At 41.8% G+C, this 17,010-nt stretch overlaps 1 protein-coding gene across 3 annotated transcripts in view; it reads left to right on the top strand.

The window, feature by feature from the left end:
• Positions 1 to 14,417, top strand: part of nfat5b (nuclear factor of activated T cells 5b) — a 57,056-nt gene extending 42,639 nt beyond the window's left edge. For all 3 annotated transcript variants that reach the window (XM_083759493.1, XM_083759494.1, XM_083759495.1), the window contains 9 exons: positions 1,641 to 1,813; positions 3,266 to 3,400; positions 3,731 to 3,783; positions 4,920 to 5,052; positions 7,465 to 7,539; positions 9,679 to 9,773; positions 9,913 to 11,890; positions 12,750 to 12,998; positions 13,725 to 14,417. In XM_083759493.1, the coding sequence (XP_083615619.1) occupies positions 1,641 to 1,813; positions 3,266 to 3,400; positions 3,731 to 3,783; positions 4,920 to 5,052; positions 7,465 to 7,539; positions 9,679 to 9,773; positions 9,913 to 11,890; positions 12,750 to 12,982 (2,875 nt within the window). In that variant the 3' untranslated portion in view covers positions 12,983 to 12,998; positions 13,725 to 14,417. The remainder of the gene's footprint in view (positions 1 to 1,640; positions 1,814 to 3,265; positions 3,401 to 3,730; positions 3,784 to 4,919; positions 5,053 to 7,464; positions 7,540 to 9,678; positions 9,774 to 9,912; positions 11,891 to 12,749; positions 12,999 to 13,724) is intronic.
• The last annotated feature ends 2,593 nt before the right edge of the window (positions 14,418 to 17,010 follow it).

Genomic DNA, 17,010 nt, shown 5'->3' with positions numbered 1-17,010 from the left:
TGCTACGTTATAGAGATCTCTCTTTCTAGGTCGTCCTCAGCCGAGCCCTCCATCGTCGCTTCCAGTCATCTCGGTTCCCCATACATGTTGCTTTGCACTCTTGCGTGGTTCTTTTTTCTTTATTTTTTTAATTATAATTTTTATCCCACGATTTTGTAACCCATTTTTCACCCCTGTGTCAATCATCTAATCCTAATGTGATCCTGGGCTCTACACACCCTCCACCAACCTAGTCCCCATATATGGGGGACAAGGGGAGAGCAACGGACTTGAACTCATGCTTCCTTCATGCCTGAGTGTCCAAGTCGCTCCTTTACACCTGACAGGGGGGAGTTTCCCTGGTTGGACGTACAGTAGCGCATGGAAGGAACACGTTATTCCAACCAGTTCCTTTCCCCTCCATCAGGCGCCTCTTGCGTGGTTCTTGAGTAAATGTTAATGTGGGACGTGCTTCGTGACCGGTCCCCGTGTGTTGGTTCCCACAGCACTAGTTTGCTGGCTGGCAGCTCTTGGTGTCTTTGGCAGATAATTGAGAATTGTTTTAGTCAGACGGAGGTCTTCCTCTGCAGAGTGGATGTTTCCATACTAACGTTGGTCTTCCTCTGCAGAGTGGATGTTTCCATACTAACGTTGGTCTTCCTCTGCAGAGTGGATGTTTCCATACTAACGTTGGTCTTCCTCTGCAGGGTGGATGTTTCCATACTAACGTTGGTCTTCCTCTGCAGAGTGGATGTTTCCATACTAAAGTTGGTCTTCCTCTGCAGAGTGGATGTTTCCATACTAACGTTGGTCTTCCTCTGCAGAGTGGATGTTTCCATACTAACGTTGGTCTTCCTCTGCAGAGTGGATGTTTCCATACTAACGTTGGTCTTCCTCTGCAGGGTGGATGTTTCCATACTAACGTTGGTCTTCCTCTGCAGAGTGGATGTTTCCATACTAACGTTGGTCTTCCTCTGCAGAGTGAATGTTTCCATACTAACGTTGGTCTTCCTATGCAGAGTGGATGTTTCCATACTAACTGTGGTCTTCCTCTGCAGAGTGGATGTTTCCATACTAACTGTGGTCTTCCTCTGCAGAGTGGATGTTTCCATACTAGCTGTGGTCTTCCTCTGCAGAGTGAATGTTTCCATACTAACTGTGGTCTTCCTCTGCAGAGTGGAGGTTTCCATACTAACGTTGGTCTTCCTCTGCAGAGTGGATGTTTCCATACTAACGTTGGTCTTCCTCTGCAGAGTGGATGTTTCCATTCTAACGTTGGTCTTCCTCTGCAGGGTGGACTGTGTTAATGTTTCCATACTAACGTTGGTCTTCCTCTGCAGAGTGGATGTTTCCATACTAACTGTGGTCTTCCTCTGCAGAGTGGAGGTTTCCATACTAACGTTGGTCTTCCTCTGCAGAGTGGATGTTTCCATACTAACGTTGGTCTTCCTCTGCAGAGTGGATGTTTCCATTCTAACGTTGGTCTTCCTCTGCAGGGTGGACTGTGTTAATGTTTCCATACTAACGTTGGTCTTCCTCTGCAGAGTGGATGTTTCCATACTAACTGTGGTCTTCCTCTGCAGAGTGGAGGTTTCCATACTAACGTTGGTCTTCCTCTGCAGAGTGGAGGTTTCCATACTAACGTTGGTCTTCCTCTGCAGGGTGGACTGCGTTGGGATCCTGAAGCTCCGTAATGCCGACGTCGAGGCCCGCATCGGCGTCGCCGGCTCCAAGAAGAAGAGCACACGTGCTAGGCTAGTGTTCAGGGTCAACATCCCCCGTCCCGACGGATCACTGCTCACGCTACAAACCCCGTCGTGTGCCATCCTCTGCAGTGAGTGCTTTTTGTATTATTCAAGGAAAATTATAAATATACCTGATTATGAATGCTAGCACAGACATTTCCGTATACATACATTACATTCTCACCTTGTTTTTGCTATAGTATGACAAAACAAAACCATTTCAGAGTGGCAGAACGGATAGCTTTACGAGTAACCTACTTTAGTTAATAATTGACAGCATAAATTGAACCATTTCCTTTGAAGCCGGAGGTCTCTCTTCTAATGTTTAATGTAGCCTCAGGTCAGGAGTCCATTGTCTTTTGATGTTTGTATTTGAAGACAATGTGTAAAGACACCCTTCAGGTTCAAGTGCTCCTCATAATAAAGTATAAGGTGTGGTCGCTCTCTCAAGAACAGGATAGACCGCTTAGGGCCACGAGAAAGTTTCGTTCGAAGTAGCGTTGGGGAGAATTATATTGCAAAGGAGAGGGAAGGAAAGAAAGCTGTGTGGACTTCTGTTGTTTACCAGGCAACAGCAAGCAACCCAAGAAAATGTCTTTCTGTAAAATGTGAAATACAACGTGTGTGTGTGTGTGTGTGTGTGTGTGTGTGTGTGTGTGTGTGTGTGTGTGTGTGTGTGTGTGTGTGTGTGTGTGTGTGTGTGTGTGCGCGTGTGCGTGTGCGCTGTAACAGAGTGGTTTGCAATCTGTAGGGAAGACGAGGTCAGAAGGAGGAGCCGTGACATGTTTATACAAACATTTGTCTTTTGTAAGGCTGTGGGAACGGGTTGAGTCCTATAAAAACACCAGCTCTTTGTCGGTTCGTCTTTAACGATGATCTGACGGTAAAAGAAAATAAACTGTAAAAGTTGAGTTTACACTGTAGCCTATTGTTAAATGTGTAAAAGTGTGCGTAGTGAATGTCTTAGTTATTCTTCAAGATTAAAAAAGACACCAATCAACCACCTCGATCAATCAATGTCACAAAAATGTAAATAATTATCCTTTTGGACTAGAGTTATAGACCACCAAACCCATTGGTAATAATTGATTATGGTCTTATTTGTTTTGAAGTACCTCGGCTCTAAACCGTCATAAAGTTTGGTGTTGGAGACAATAGGACAGTTAATGTTTAAAATCACCTTCAAACACTATTTGGAAATATACTGTATTTACTTTTAAGAAGAATTACCATTAGTCTGATAAAGTTGAATTGATCTTACATCGTTGTTGTTGTTATGCCTTGTTTGTGTATTGTGTGTGATTTAATTGCGCAACCCAACACACATGCGCGCACACACATTTTATTATTGCTAGTCACTCACATTTTATTGCAAACAAAGTAAACATAATTAGTTTCCCCGAATGTGCCTTCCAAGAAATCACAAGGTAGAAGTTTTGTTTCTGTTGGCAATCCTGAGAAGTAGCAGTGCCCCCCTTGAAATGGCAAGCAGAATTTGAGGTCTTCTAAATGTAAACTGCTTCATTTTGCCTTTTCTACAGCCCAGCCTGCCGGGGTGCCTGAGATCCTTAAGAAGTCACTCCACACCTGCTCAGTGAGGGGCGGAGACGAGGTCTTCATCATCGGCAAGAACTTTCTCAAAGACACCAAAGTCATATTTCAGGAGAACGTTTCCGGTAAGAAATCGGTGTTTTGTTTGTAGAAATATTCACATGTTCCATTATTGACCCATTTTGGGGCGGGAACCCCTTTTGGTGTTAGCATTATGTTATGCTTTAGCTATTGAAAAATAGCAGATCTACAAGCTCATAGCGCGCCGCCGAGTGGCACGCTACGAGCTTGTAGGTCTGCTATTTTTGAAAAATCAAAGAACGACTGACATAGAAACATAGCTTTTTCAGAAAACTGTCAGGATGTAGAAGACATTTTTTAGAATCTGATCTCAGATCAAAATGGGTTAATTATCTATGCTCTCCAACTAACACTAACATCTCACTGCCCTCCAGATGAGCAATCGTGGAAGGTAGAAGCTGAAATTGACATGGAGCTGTTTCACCAGGTAAGACTTGAATGTTCAGTTTTTGTTTTCGCTCCAACGGATTAATACTGTTGACTATGGACGTGATTACTGTAGATAGAAGTAGCCCGTTCAGATTTGTATGGGGATTAGACGTAATCATCTTAAATGGCTGCTTGTTCAAAGGTTTGAGTGGGCTCATTGTGTTGTGACCTAATTACTCTGAGCCACAGACGCTGGGGCGAGTGTGTCTCAATAGCCTTTTTTAAAACCTTTGCCCTTGTGAACAGAAAGGTCAGAAGAAGGTGAATGCACGATAATTATGTCTAAAGCATTAGCTGACTATAATGACATTATTTACAATGATTAATTGACATAATTGGTATCAGTCATCAGACATTTTTTCTCATTAGCCAAATGTATGAGGTTCTTACTGTACAGCTATGCATGTCTAGCTTGTGAAAAAGAAAGTGTATTTTTTTTAGTTTGTCTTGTCTATCTTTGTTTAAAGCTGCAATCAAACTTTTTTAGTGAATATAACTTTTTTTGACCGATCTGTATGGTAGAGTGTGTTAAGAACACAAGTGCAGCAGTATTGTATTAACACACTCTACCATACTCCCCTGCTCGTCTATTGAGAGATGTAGATCCCATGGTCAGGTTAGGACCACTATAGTTGCCATTGCCAAGTGGTATTGCATGAAACTAAAAACACAATATACGGTATATTACGCCCCAAAGGGAGATTTTCATCTGCTTTAGCTCAGCAATAGAACTTTCGGTGCTCACCCAGGATTGGATCCCAGGCAGGACATGATGACAGTTGCAAGATTGCAGCTGTAATGAAGATCCATTGAGTTGTCATTACCTGCCTATGCCAATTATTTTCATTTGTCGAAAAAGGCATGCTGACCTGATTGAGTCTTTACTTATACAAACAGTATATTACATAGTACAGTACATATCGTCCGCCCATGCTGGCTGGAAACCATGTATGTCCAAAACAGTTTTTCAGGAAATAGAACGGACATTTTCAGAACTAGTGATAATGGCAGATCTTGTAGACTGGCTATTTTCACTACTTTAGGTGGACACTCTTGTGTGGCGTTACTGTAAATGACAAAAAGTTTCCATTCTTGTTGGACTGTAACTATATTTTCCTTTTGATTACCCCACAGAATCACTTGGTAGTAAAGGTTCCATCTTACCATAACCAAGCCGCCACATCTGCAGTGTGTGTGGGGATTTATGTGGTGACGAATGCTGGAAGATCCCACGATGTGCAACCTTTCACCTATACTCCAGATCCAGGTTTGCAGTAGTTTGTCATTTATTGTGAAGTTTGGTTATTGGTTTCTGAAATGTAAATGTCATAATTTATTCAAAATATTTCAGTCTGACAACTCTTCAAGAATGAATGTAGAATATATATTTATTGAGCATAATTGAGGGTGCATACTTAGTTTAGATTAGTCATTGGTTAAACATGGGTTAAGGTTAGGTTTAGGTGTGCTTCCCCATGGGAGGTTAGGTTTAGGATGAGGGTTTGAGATAGGTTGTAGTTGTAGGACTAATGACCAATGACTAGTCTAAACCAAAAACTGTCTAAAGTTTTAAACTAAGTACTGCACCCCGTAATTGAGCATAGATATATGAAGCATAGTTTGGCGTCAGGGTTATATCTCCATTCATTCCCTGTAGTATGAAATTCTTTAGTTAAGATATAAGCCAAGTAGAATTAGGCTACAGAGAATTAATTAAGACCCACCGGGGGATCTAGAAACGGAGCCAACAGGTGGATGCTGGGGAGGTGGTGGGATTTGCAAAACGCCATGAGCAGCAGGTTTAGCAGCGAGGCAGGGAGGCAGCGACGCTCGTCCGCACAGCAGGAGAGAGAAGCCAGGAATTAGCAGGTAGGCAGAGACGTTTAAATAGCCGTTCTGATCAGGCAGAGAGAGCATGTGACTATAGTCACCTGATCGGGTAGGAACGCTCACTATTTGTCTGCCTGAACTAGCTATCCAATCCAATCCAATCCACTTTATTTATATAGCATGTTTCAAAACTCAGAGTTTACAAAGTGCTGTACAGGAGGGGAAAAAATGCACTAAATTACCACACAGAATAACAACAGCGAGAAAACAAAGTACAAACAGTGAAAACAGCTGAGACACAATACAGAAAAACAACATAAAAGCAACAGCATCACAGTGAGACAAAACATATACAAGGACCGAAGGAACTCAAGCGGTGTTAAAAGCCAAGGTAAAGAGGTGGGTCTTTAGGTGAGATTTAAAAGTCTCGATGGAAGGGGCCAATTTGATGTGGGAGGGGAGTGCGTTCCATAGTTTTGGGGCTACAACAGAAAAGGCTCGGTCGCCTCTGGACTTTAAGCGGGTCTTCTTTGTGACCCTGAGATTTAGCTGGCCCTCAGACCGCAGTGACCTAGGAGCAGTATAGACCTCAATAAGGTCAGACAGATAAAGAGGATAAGAGCTATACAGGCTGCGCATCATAAAGTGTTCCTATGTCCATTTGTTAGTAGCTTAATGTTTCAGTCTTGTTCACTTGGCACGTGAGTCGTGACTCGTGACTGTATAGTCAACCAACAAGACATGGTGCTTAAATTGTCCATTAAGTGGACAATGCAAAAGGGATGAGCTGTCAAATATTAACTGATTTTCCATTTTATTTGTTTTCTGATTTGTGAAAACATAGTGGAAACACATACTGTACATTCCATTTAGATTCTACAAAACGCTGTCTGAAACCAAACCTACGTTTTCTGAAAACCTTCAAATGCTTATTCAAAATGTAAACATTTTTAAAAGTAGTGTGTGCCTGTCCACAATGTAGTATCTTGAGCGAATTAAGCAAATAATTGAAAGACCCATGGGAATGATTCATTGGTTAATTTCACCTTAACCCATTTAGGACTATTCCGATTAAAAAAAAGAAAAACTTTCTACATACTGACCTAGGTTTTCAGATTTTTTTCAAATGTTAATTCAAAAAATTACAAAAATGTTATGCTGCCAATATACTGTACATAGCAACAAGAACCCCAAAAGGTGTTCCTGTTCTAAAGGGGTTTAACTAAATGTTTTAATTACTTTTAATATGTGCACTCCCAAAACATTAAAAAAGGGGGGCTACTAATGTTACATTAAAAGTTACTCAACACCACCATCTACAGTACAATAGGAGTCATGGCACCAGAATCACCTCAACTCAGGCACAGTGCGTTTTATCCCATTACTTTTATTTGTGCTTTGGGCATGTTAACAATAGAGTTAAAAAATAATGATGAAGTAAGTAATCCTGGTCACTAAAATGCCTCCCCCTGGCCAGCCGGGGTGCCTGATGGAGGGGAAAGGAACTGGTTGGAATAACGTGTTCCTTCCACGCGCTACGTCCAACCAGGGAAACTCCCCCCTGTCAGGTGTAAAGGAGCAACTTGGACACTCAGGCATGAAGGAAGCATGAGTTCAAGTCCGTTGCTCTCCCCTTGTCCCCCATATATGGGGACTAGGTTGGTGGAGGGTGTGTAGAGCCCAGGATCACATTAGATGATTGACACAGGGGTAAAAAATGGGTTACAAAATTGTGGGATAAAAAATATTTAAAAAAAGAAGAAAAAAGGTTGATATGATACTAGACTTGTTCAAGTTCTTTACACAATAGTGATTGTTTTTATTATGTTTTTGTTCCTGTGTGCTACAGTCAAAGCAGATGTTTCTGTGAAGAAAGAGAGCTCCTCTGCAGGGAATCCCTGTTCCTATGATGAAGGAATTAAAGGTACTTTTTGTTTTTCCATTATTGTTGTCGTTCAGTGCACTACTGTACATACATGATGGTTACTTGAACTTCTATTTTAGCTGTGGATATTGTTCACTGGATACCATGATTGTTACTGTCACACTAGAGCTTTAATTCGGCCTAACATTTGAGCCTGATTTGGCCCTAGCCTGGCCCGAAGCCCAATAAATGTGACAATCTGGGCATCTGAATGGACAGGCATACATGGAGAAGACTGGATCATCACCTAGATCTGCATATATGGAACCTGCGAGCAAGTCTACATCTGACTTCACGGACACCATGTTGATCTGACCCCAACAAACCCATAGATCTCCATATATGGTGCTGACCTGTTCTGACATTCCATATGACATTCCATAATTATGATCCTTTCCCACCAATCCTTCCTCTTCGATGTCTCGCTTTTGACTGATACCTATACAGGGTTTGATGAGGTCAGTGTTGTGATGTGTATATGGAGATGGCCAAATATGGAGCGTGTCACGATGCGTGACCGACTGACTGACTGAGAATTTGAAATGCGGCAATACCTTTCATGTGATGAGGTGCACTGATTGGTGTCAGACTGACAACTGCTGCATTTTCTCTGTCAAAAGACAGAAATATTAACGCTGACTTCATCCTGTTGGATTCTTTCAACATGTGCTTTATAATCAATGTTGCTGTACAACACAAGTAGCAGCACTACAGTTTACTGGCAAACAGTCTACGGACCTTCACCTATTTCATTTCTGTTTATAAGAAAAGGCTTTGATCTAAAATCATAGTTGATACAGGCACATGGTAATCCACACAGCAGTAGAAAAATGTTGCCTCCTGAAAGACGATGTTGACGATGGCTGTTTATTGGCTTTATTTACTGTAGCCTGAGGCTACTACAGTAAGGCTACTAGCCTCCAACACTGTCTTCGTCAGGGAATTCCTCTAGAAGACCCGGAGGCGTCGAAACGTTGCATCTTCCTCAAATAAAAAGCTTTGAGCTCAAGAGACCAGACAGTGTGCAAACCTCTTCTCTTTATGCCTGTTTAATACAAAAAATCACACCCGTGTGAACTGAGTGGTGCAACTCCCCTCTCTCCACCCCCGCCTCCATCTTCTCTCTCTCTCTCTCTCTCTCTCTCTCTCTCTCTCATTAGCAGGCAACATTGCAGCACTGTCTCTCTCTCTGTTTCTTTTTTAAATTTATATATTTTGTCCCACGATTTTGTAACCCATTTTTCACCCCTGTGTCAATCATCCTGTGATGTGATCCTGGGCTCTACACACCCTCCGCCAACCTAGGGAGAGCAACGGACTTAACTCATGCTTCCTTCATGCTTGAGTGTCCAAGTTGCTCCTTTACACTTGACAGGGGGGAGTTTCCCTGGTTGGACGTAGCGCGTGGAAGGAGCACGTTATTCTAACCCTAACCCTAACCCTAACCAAACTATACCTAAACCTAACCCTAACCCTAACCTTAACCTTAACCTCAGTAAAACTATACCTAAACCTAACCTCAGTAAACTATACCTAAACCTAACCTCAGTAAACTATACCTAAACCTAACCTCGGTAAACTATACCTAAACCTAACCTCAGTAAACTATACCTAAACCTAACCTCAGTAAACTATACCTAAACCTAACCTCAGTAAACTATACCTAAACCTAACCTCAGTAAACTATACCTAAACCTAACCTCAGTAAAATATACCTAAACCTAACCTCAGTAAAACTAACGCAGTGGCTGGGGGGCGTTTCCAAGAACCCGAACCCGGAGAGGAAACCATATTAGCCTCATTAACCAACACTTAGGTGAACATCACGGACATTGCTGTTCCTTGGAGTGGTTGCACCACTCAAAAATCTATTATTAGTTGGCACTAAGAAAGCATGTCCGCAATTTACATCGTCAACAACATTGAAATTGAACATTGAACATGTCAGGTTCCCCTGTCGCATCAATGTTCCCGGTAGTCCCACATCCCGTGTCAAACGCGGCAGTAGTTTTCGCTCAACTTGTCACCATATTACATCCTGAGACCTAAGAATGCGTAGTGCAGACTGGATAACATACATGCGAATGGAGTCGGTTATTATAAGTCGTCTGAAATATATTCTTTGTGTTGCTCCTGCAGCTCTAGATAGCGCCTTGATGACTCCAATGATGCCTCTGGTGAAACAAGAAGAGGTCACTCCAATGGACATCTCCCACAACCTCCAAGTCTTCAAGGTGTTAATGCTTTCTTACCTACAATAGTTCATTAATTTGCCTGTCAGTAAGAGTGTTTCTGGAGATATAGTGGTTCATACATAACATATTATGTGTTGATAATGTAATGATTAACCTGTTTTTGTTTTATACCCTGTAGACCGCTGAGGCTAACAGTCGGTCGTTCTCCAGCAACCTTCCACCGCCTGCAGGCGACGCAGAGAAGGTTCAGCCTGCAGTCTTCACCAACACAGAGCCGCTCAGCACCATCCAGAAACAGGACATAGCCGCCGCTACGAATCCTTTCCCTGTATCTGCAGACTCCCTGCTCCAGCAAGGCTCTCAGCAGTTCCTCCTGGAACCCAGAGATGGCCTGGTGGTACAGGAGAGAATAGGTGGTAACGCCGGGGCTTTTGGGCGGCTGTGTGGGGAACCTGGTTCCCAGCAGCAGCATCAGCTGCCAATGTTCCCTCCAGACGAGGTGGCCCAGTTGGAGCAAGCGGTGAGGCAACTTCACCCCGAAGACTTCTGCAGCCTTCCGCTACAGACGGACAACTCTTTGGCTAAACAGCAGCAATGTCAGCAACACATACAACAGCAACAGCATATACAAAAACAACAGATTCAGCAACAGCAACAACAACAAATTCAGCAACAACAAATTCAACAACAGCAGCAGCAGCAGCAACAACAAATTCAACAACAGCAAATTCAACAGCAGCAGCAACAACAACAACAACAACAACAAATTCAGAAAATTCAACAGCAGCAACAACAACAGCAACAACAAATTCAGCAACAACAAATTCAGCAACAGCAACAGCAAATTCAACAGCAACAGCAACAGCAGCAGCAGCAGGTTTTGGATAACCTACAGAATCAGATATTTCAGTCACAGATCCCCATGCAGTGTGGCTTGTTCCAGGGTGCTTCGCAGGCTGACAATGCAGAACAGCAGGGTTCATCGCAAAGCTTGGTGTCAAACAGGGGTTCCCTTTTCCAACAGCAAAAACAGCATCAGCAAGCGGCTCTCTTTCAGCAGGAGATCCTTTCTATTCAGACAACTTTTCTCCAGCAGACGCCCTCACACACTTCCCCACCCCTTTTCCACAGTCCCAGTTCCTTGACGGAGGCACGAGATCCACAGGGAACTATGTTTCACCCTCAGAAAACGTCTCACGCTCAAGAGCAAGTTCAGGCTGCCCTCTACCAGAATCTCTCTCCTGAGCAACAGCCCTCCACCCCGAGCCTTTTCCTCCCTCCGACATCGATGCCCTCTCAGCTTACAACCAACAGCAGTCAGCAGCAGCAGCTAGCCTTCCTCAGTGCACTGCAACCCCCTGCACCCGAGGCACAGTCTGTGTTCCAGACTCAAACCATTCAGCAAGGAACTCCCATGGAACAACACCAGCCCTCCCAGCCTCAACCCCTGGCACAGCCACCCAGGCTGTTCCAGGCTCAAACCCAGATGTCTCCCATTCAGCAAGGAACTCCCATGGAACAACATCAGCCCTCCCAGCCTCAACCCCTGGCACAGCCACCCCAACAACAAGCCCCCCTTTTTCAAAGCATCTCGTCTGCAAACAGCCTCTCTCAGAGCCAGCAGCAGCAGGCCGGCCTGTTGTTCCACAGCAGTCCCCTGTCCAGTCCACAGGACCAGTCCACAGGCCTCCTTTTCAGCAGGCAGGGACAAATCCCACCCATCAGCCTAGCTTCTCAAGAGCCACCGAACCCCGCTATGCTCTTTTCCCAGGCCGGCATGGTGACAGACCGGCAGCAGCAGGACCGCTCGGAGCCCATGGCGTTAGGAAACCAGTCAGAACCTCGTCAGAACCAGGTCCTGTTCCAGGAGCAACAACAGCCCATGCAGCTGGGCCGCAGCTCAAACAACGGGCAGGATCAGCCCTCTGTCGCCCTCTTCATGTCTCAGTCCAACATGGCTACCTTACAGGGAGGAATGGCTACTCAAGAGCTGCCCCAGACCACCATCTTCACCGCGCAGAACGGCCTCCAGACGACCACCTCGTCCCCGGTGCAGCAGCAGCCAGGCTCCATGTTCCAAACGGCTGTCAACGGAACCATTAGTCAGCCCAACCAGTCTCAGCAACCTGGTCTCTTCCTGTTTGGAATTCAGAACGGTAAAAACAGCTGAAATACATTATTTTATTTAAGTCCAAAAGAAGGCCTCACGATAAACTAGATTCACATATGAATGACCACGCACGCATGCATGCATGCACGCACCCACGCAATTCTTTTGAAAATGCATTTCAAACAGTGAAAAGTATTAAAGATGGAGTGCTGTGATTTTTTCTTATTTGCATGTGTCTATGGAGTTAACATTACTCTATCTTTAACACATTGATTGCCAGGTATATAATCAATGTGTTAATACTTTTTATTGTTTGAAATGCTTTTTTTTATGGATCAGTTTGCCTGTGGACCACTTTTTGAGGCTAATTCTGAAAACCCCAGACCACAGAAAGTCTACTGACTTTGGGTGCAATTGTCAGAAAACCTAAAAAAAAAGAAATATAAAATTATAATATAAAATATGTCACCATACCTTTAAAGGGACACTTCAACCCTTTTGCAGCCAGATCTTATTTTAATGATGTTTGGGAGACAATAATCACTTTCCTGGGGTTTTTATGTGGGTAATATGTGAATTTAGATATTTTACTATTTCAAAGTGTCCATGATGTCATGGACACTGGGCTCACTTCCTTCCTGGACTACAATTCCCATAATGCTTTGGTGCACTGCTCCTCCTTGTGGATAGGGGGAGGGCTGTCTTACTGAGACAACATGTAGTCCAGGAAGTAAGTGAGCCCAGTGTGTGAAATACTAAAATATCTAAAAACACAAAATACCCACATAAAAACCCCAGGAAAGTTTTTCTTTTCTCTCAAAAATTACTAAAATAAGATCTGGTTGTAAAAGGGGTGAAGGTTTCTGAACCGATTGTTACTAATGTTCTTTGTCCACTCCTTCCAGAGTGCAGCCAGATGATGAACACGACTGGAACCACACTCTCAGATCAGATCATAGCTATCAGCCAGTCTGGGCAGAACCAGAGGGAGAGTGACGCACGCATCCAGAACCTTCTCAGCCAGTCGTTGTCCGATGCCGGGTCCATGCAGAACAGCATGACAGCTTCCGAAAATATGGAGAAGATTGACGACCTGTTGGTTAGCCTGCAGGGCAGCAACCTAACCCGGTCCTACTAACCATCATAGAGTACAGGTGATACACATGTTATGTTTTATCACGTTAAACCACCTAAGCCCTATTTTATAGTTTCGTCGTGATGTGTCATAAGGGCAAAAATAACCAATAGCCAATCTAACAGCTCACAACATGTCTCATATCACAGTACGTTGTGATCTTCATCTGCTACTTTGGAAAGATTTAGAAACGTTTTTTACCGTTAAGGACATGCCCAAAATCGGGACGCCAGATTGACAGTGGTCAATAATTAAATAGTTAAGTCAAAATATTCCCTTTGTTGACAGTGGTGCACAGAAAATCGATTCTGATTTTCACTGTGATATATCCCTGCAGTAGTTATGATCTAGGTACCGTAATTTCCGGACTATAAGCCGCTACTTTTTCCCCATGCTTTGAACCCTGCGGCCTATACAACTGTGCGGCTAATATATGGATTTTGTACAGCTAACTGCCACTAGGGGACTTTATCCCACGATTTTGTAACCCATTTTTCACCCTTGTGTCAATCATCTAATGTGATCCTGGGCTCTACACACCCTCCACCAACCTAGTCCCCATATATGGGGGACAAGGGGAGAGCAACGGACTTGAACTCATGCTTCTCTAGGGGACCTTCTAAATATATCTCTATGGCTGGCTATGGCCTCTATGCGGCTTATAGTCCAGTGCGGCTCGTATATGTACACATTAGTCAGGCTTATATGTTTATGCCCTGCTAACCTGTGAACTGCTCTCATTTAGGAACTGTGAAGATTATCTTGGATGCAGGAGGACGTTGGAGGGTGTATGAACTTATGTGTGGCTGTCCATGAGGACTTTCTTTTCAAAGGACAGCCTTCACGAAGATATCGTGGAATTGATTATCGTTTGGAAAAAGGCAAATATACAGACAAAGACCTTGACATTGGCTTTTGAAATTTATATTTTTGTCTACACATTTTTACTCAATGTTTGTAGTGTTCTTACAGCTGTTTTATTGGAATGAAGCAGATCACCTCCAGCTGTGAGTGAAACATCTGAAAATGATTGACGTTCCATTATTTTATTGTAGTCATATTTTGTAATATGGTTTAGACATAGCTGTTGGTGCAAGTTAGCATATCATTCTATCTTCTCCAGTACTAGACTGTGTCGGCTTGCTACGTACTGTTTAGAACACATTCTCCTTTTTATATCTTAACAACGCATTGAGTATTTTAGGTAAGTTAGAGGGTATCAATATAGGACAGGCAGGTGGAGAATCTATTTTTTAATGTTTTCATTCAGCACTTTATGATGCTCTATATTGTGACCTGTTACTTATAGGGGGTAACAGCTCCACCAGAGGAATTCTTTTTCACAGTTGCCTCTTTTCCTCAATGTTTACAAAGGAAAGGAATCTACTTATGGTGACAACAGTCAGCTTAACAAGTAAAATATCTAGTGGATCCATATCTATCTTTAAGTCATTCTCCATACATTTATATATATATATATATATATATACAGTATATCAATCAGAAGTACATGAAGCTCTCCTACGCTGTAAAATCCTTATGGTCCATTTTTACTTTTAAATTTAGGGTTTTTGTTTTGTTTGCTGCTCTTCACTCTTTTTTATTTTATTTTTTAAATGTTAATCTCATGAGATAACTTCACATCATTGGCAGCCATTCTACTACTGCGAGTTATACCGCAGTATATTTTGACTATTATGGATATAGTTCTCCCTAAAAAAAACTCCCAATTGTGATCTGAATGAGAATGAATGTGAATCAAGAGTGGAGAAGAAATTGTTTAGCAAACTCTCTACTAAATATTGGTGTTTTCTCACTTTGTGTTCATGCACACCTCATCAACTGTACTGTATGCGTGTCCTGTGCGCATGGTGCGAGTGTGTGTATTGTTTTTGTAATGAATAGTATATAGATTGTGTTTTCGTGTAATGCGTCAGGAACGCATTTAAACTGGAATAGTATTCATAGATTAGCTGGAGTTATCCAACTGTAACAATGTGATAGAATTAGTGAATGTTGCCATGTAATGGAGAGGCAGCTGTTTCTTTGGCTGCATCCATTTTCTGTTGTTTTTATGTTGTCCAGGTTGGTGTTACAGTACATGCAGGAATAGAGCCCATCATACATACAGTATACAAGTTTTTAATTCTTATATTGTACAGTAGAATACAGCATTTTCAAATTTTTGGCCAATGAAGGTCAACTCAGGACCCAAGTTTGTCTCAAGTCTTGCTTCATTTTCATCCTGATGAAAAAGCCCAGCAGTCTGAAGGCTCAGATGGGTTGTTGGTTTGTTGTTTGTTGACTTGCCATATTATGACAGGGGAAAGTAACTGACATTTCTAGATACATTTGTTCTGTTTTTTTTGTCTCGCCTCTTATCAGATATGTCAGTAGATGGATTTCCAAAGTTGATATCGTTAAGCATGAAAATATGAAAAACCTGCTGCCAAACTTTCAAATTTAACTTTCTTTCTATATGAACAAGGGGCTGGTCTCTGATGACAAGAAGAGCTCAGTTAAATGCTACTTTTCTTATCTTGTTGTCTGTGTACTGTACTTTATATTAGAATAAATTCTTAACACCATTAAATTTTATGGACATTTGTATAATCCTCTTTGTAATGTGATTGGTAGGGGCTAAAGGGAACCTACTCTTGAAGGCAAGCCCACGTTATACGTAAATATTATATATACACACACACGCGCGCGCGGGCACACACACACACACACACACACACACACACTGAGCACACACCAGCTTATACAATAGATCAGCTATTTCCAGTCAGACGAGGCGTAAATTAGGCTTTGCTTTGGAGAAAAGATCTGACTGTGATTGGCTTTCTTCATGTGAAACACCAGATATTATGTTTCAGATGTGTTTTTTTCCATATTTAAATCAGATTTCAAATGTTTTCTCTTTTTTTTATTGGTTTATTATACCTGTACTTATTTCTTAGACCATTTTAAAATGATATGTAATTTATTTTTTTGTGTTGGGTAAATTGTGTCCAAGAATCATACTGGTGCTCAAATTAATCATTGGATTTTGTCCCACGCCACCTCTTGAAACGGCATTAGGCTTTCTGTGATTGTGATGTTTTGAATTGGGATTGAAAAGTGATGTACAACATTAACATTATTAATATGTACATTCCTATGTATTGTTTTCCCTTTCTGATTTGGGCACAGACGGATTGGAACATTGTCAATAATACATCACTTGAAACTTTACAAACTTATAAATTGCAATAAACCATACAAAGGGTAAAACCCCATCAATGCACACTATAATTAGCTTATAACATATCCTTCAAAAAGGACCAATTAGTTACATTATTTTAAAGTTGTATTTTATTTACTGTATATCGTTTACAGTAGAGCTGTAGATATATCTCACCTAGGCATGGAATGTTTTTTTTTTTTTTTTTTTTGCACAGTGGAGGTATTACAAAGTATTCACACCGAGGACAATTGTATCTTCTAAAATTAGACTTGCGTTTCTGTAAAAAAAAACGGTTATTACTGTACATGTCCAACAAATCTGATATTCATAATTAAGGTCAGTTGTATGACTGGGAGAAATTCCCCCCTTTTTTTTTTTTTTTTTCGTTTTTTACATGTTACTGCTACATGTTATGTTAAATCATAATAAATGACACTGAAATCTATAGTGTTACTAATATTATTACATTTTTCAGAATTCAGAATTGCTGAAGTGTCACTTAAGAAAAATTGAAGTACTTTCTGTTATCTGAGTTTGGGCAAAGATTAAGTTAATAGACGAGGGGTTCCATCTTGTGCCTCCCTTATCCCTAAACGTATTTATCCCTCATCCCTAAACGTATTTATCCCTTATCCCTAAACGTATTTATCCCTTATCCCTAAACGTATTTATCCCTTATCTCTAAACGTATTTGCCATTTTTTACTATTTTGAAAAACATTTTAAAATAGTACAACTAGCCAATCTACATTGCCACGTTGTGAGCTTGTAGATCGGCTATTTGAACTATTTTTTGAAACGTT

Source organism: Protomyctophum parallelum (genome assembly GCF_964188405.1).
Source record: "Protomyctophum parallelum genome assembly, chromosome: 2".
In the NCBI taxonomy this organism is placed as follows: Eukaryota; Metazoa; Chordata; class Actinopteri; order Myctophiformes; family Myctophidae; genus Protomyctophum; species Protomyctophum parallelum.
This window is presented reverse-complemented; position numbering and strand designations above follow the sequence as displayed.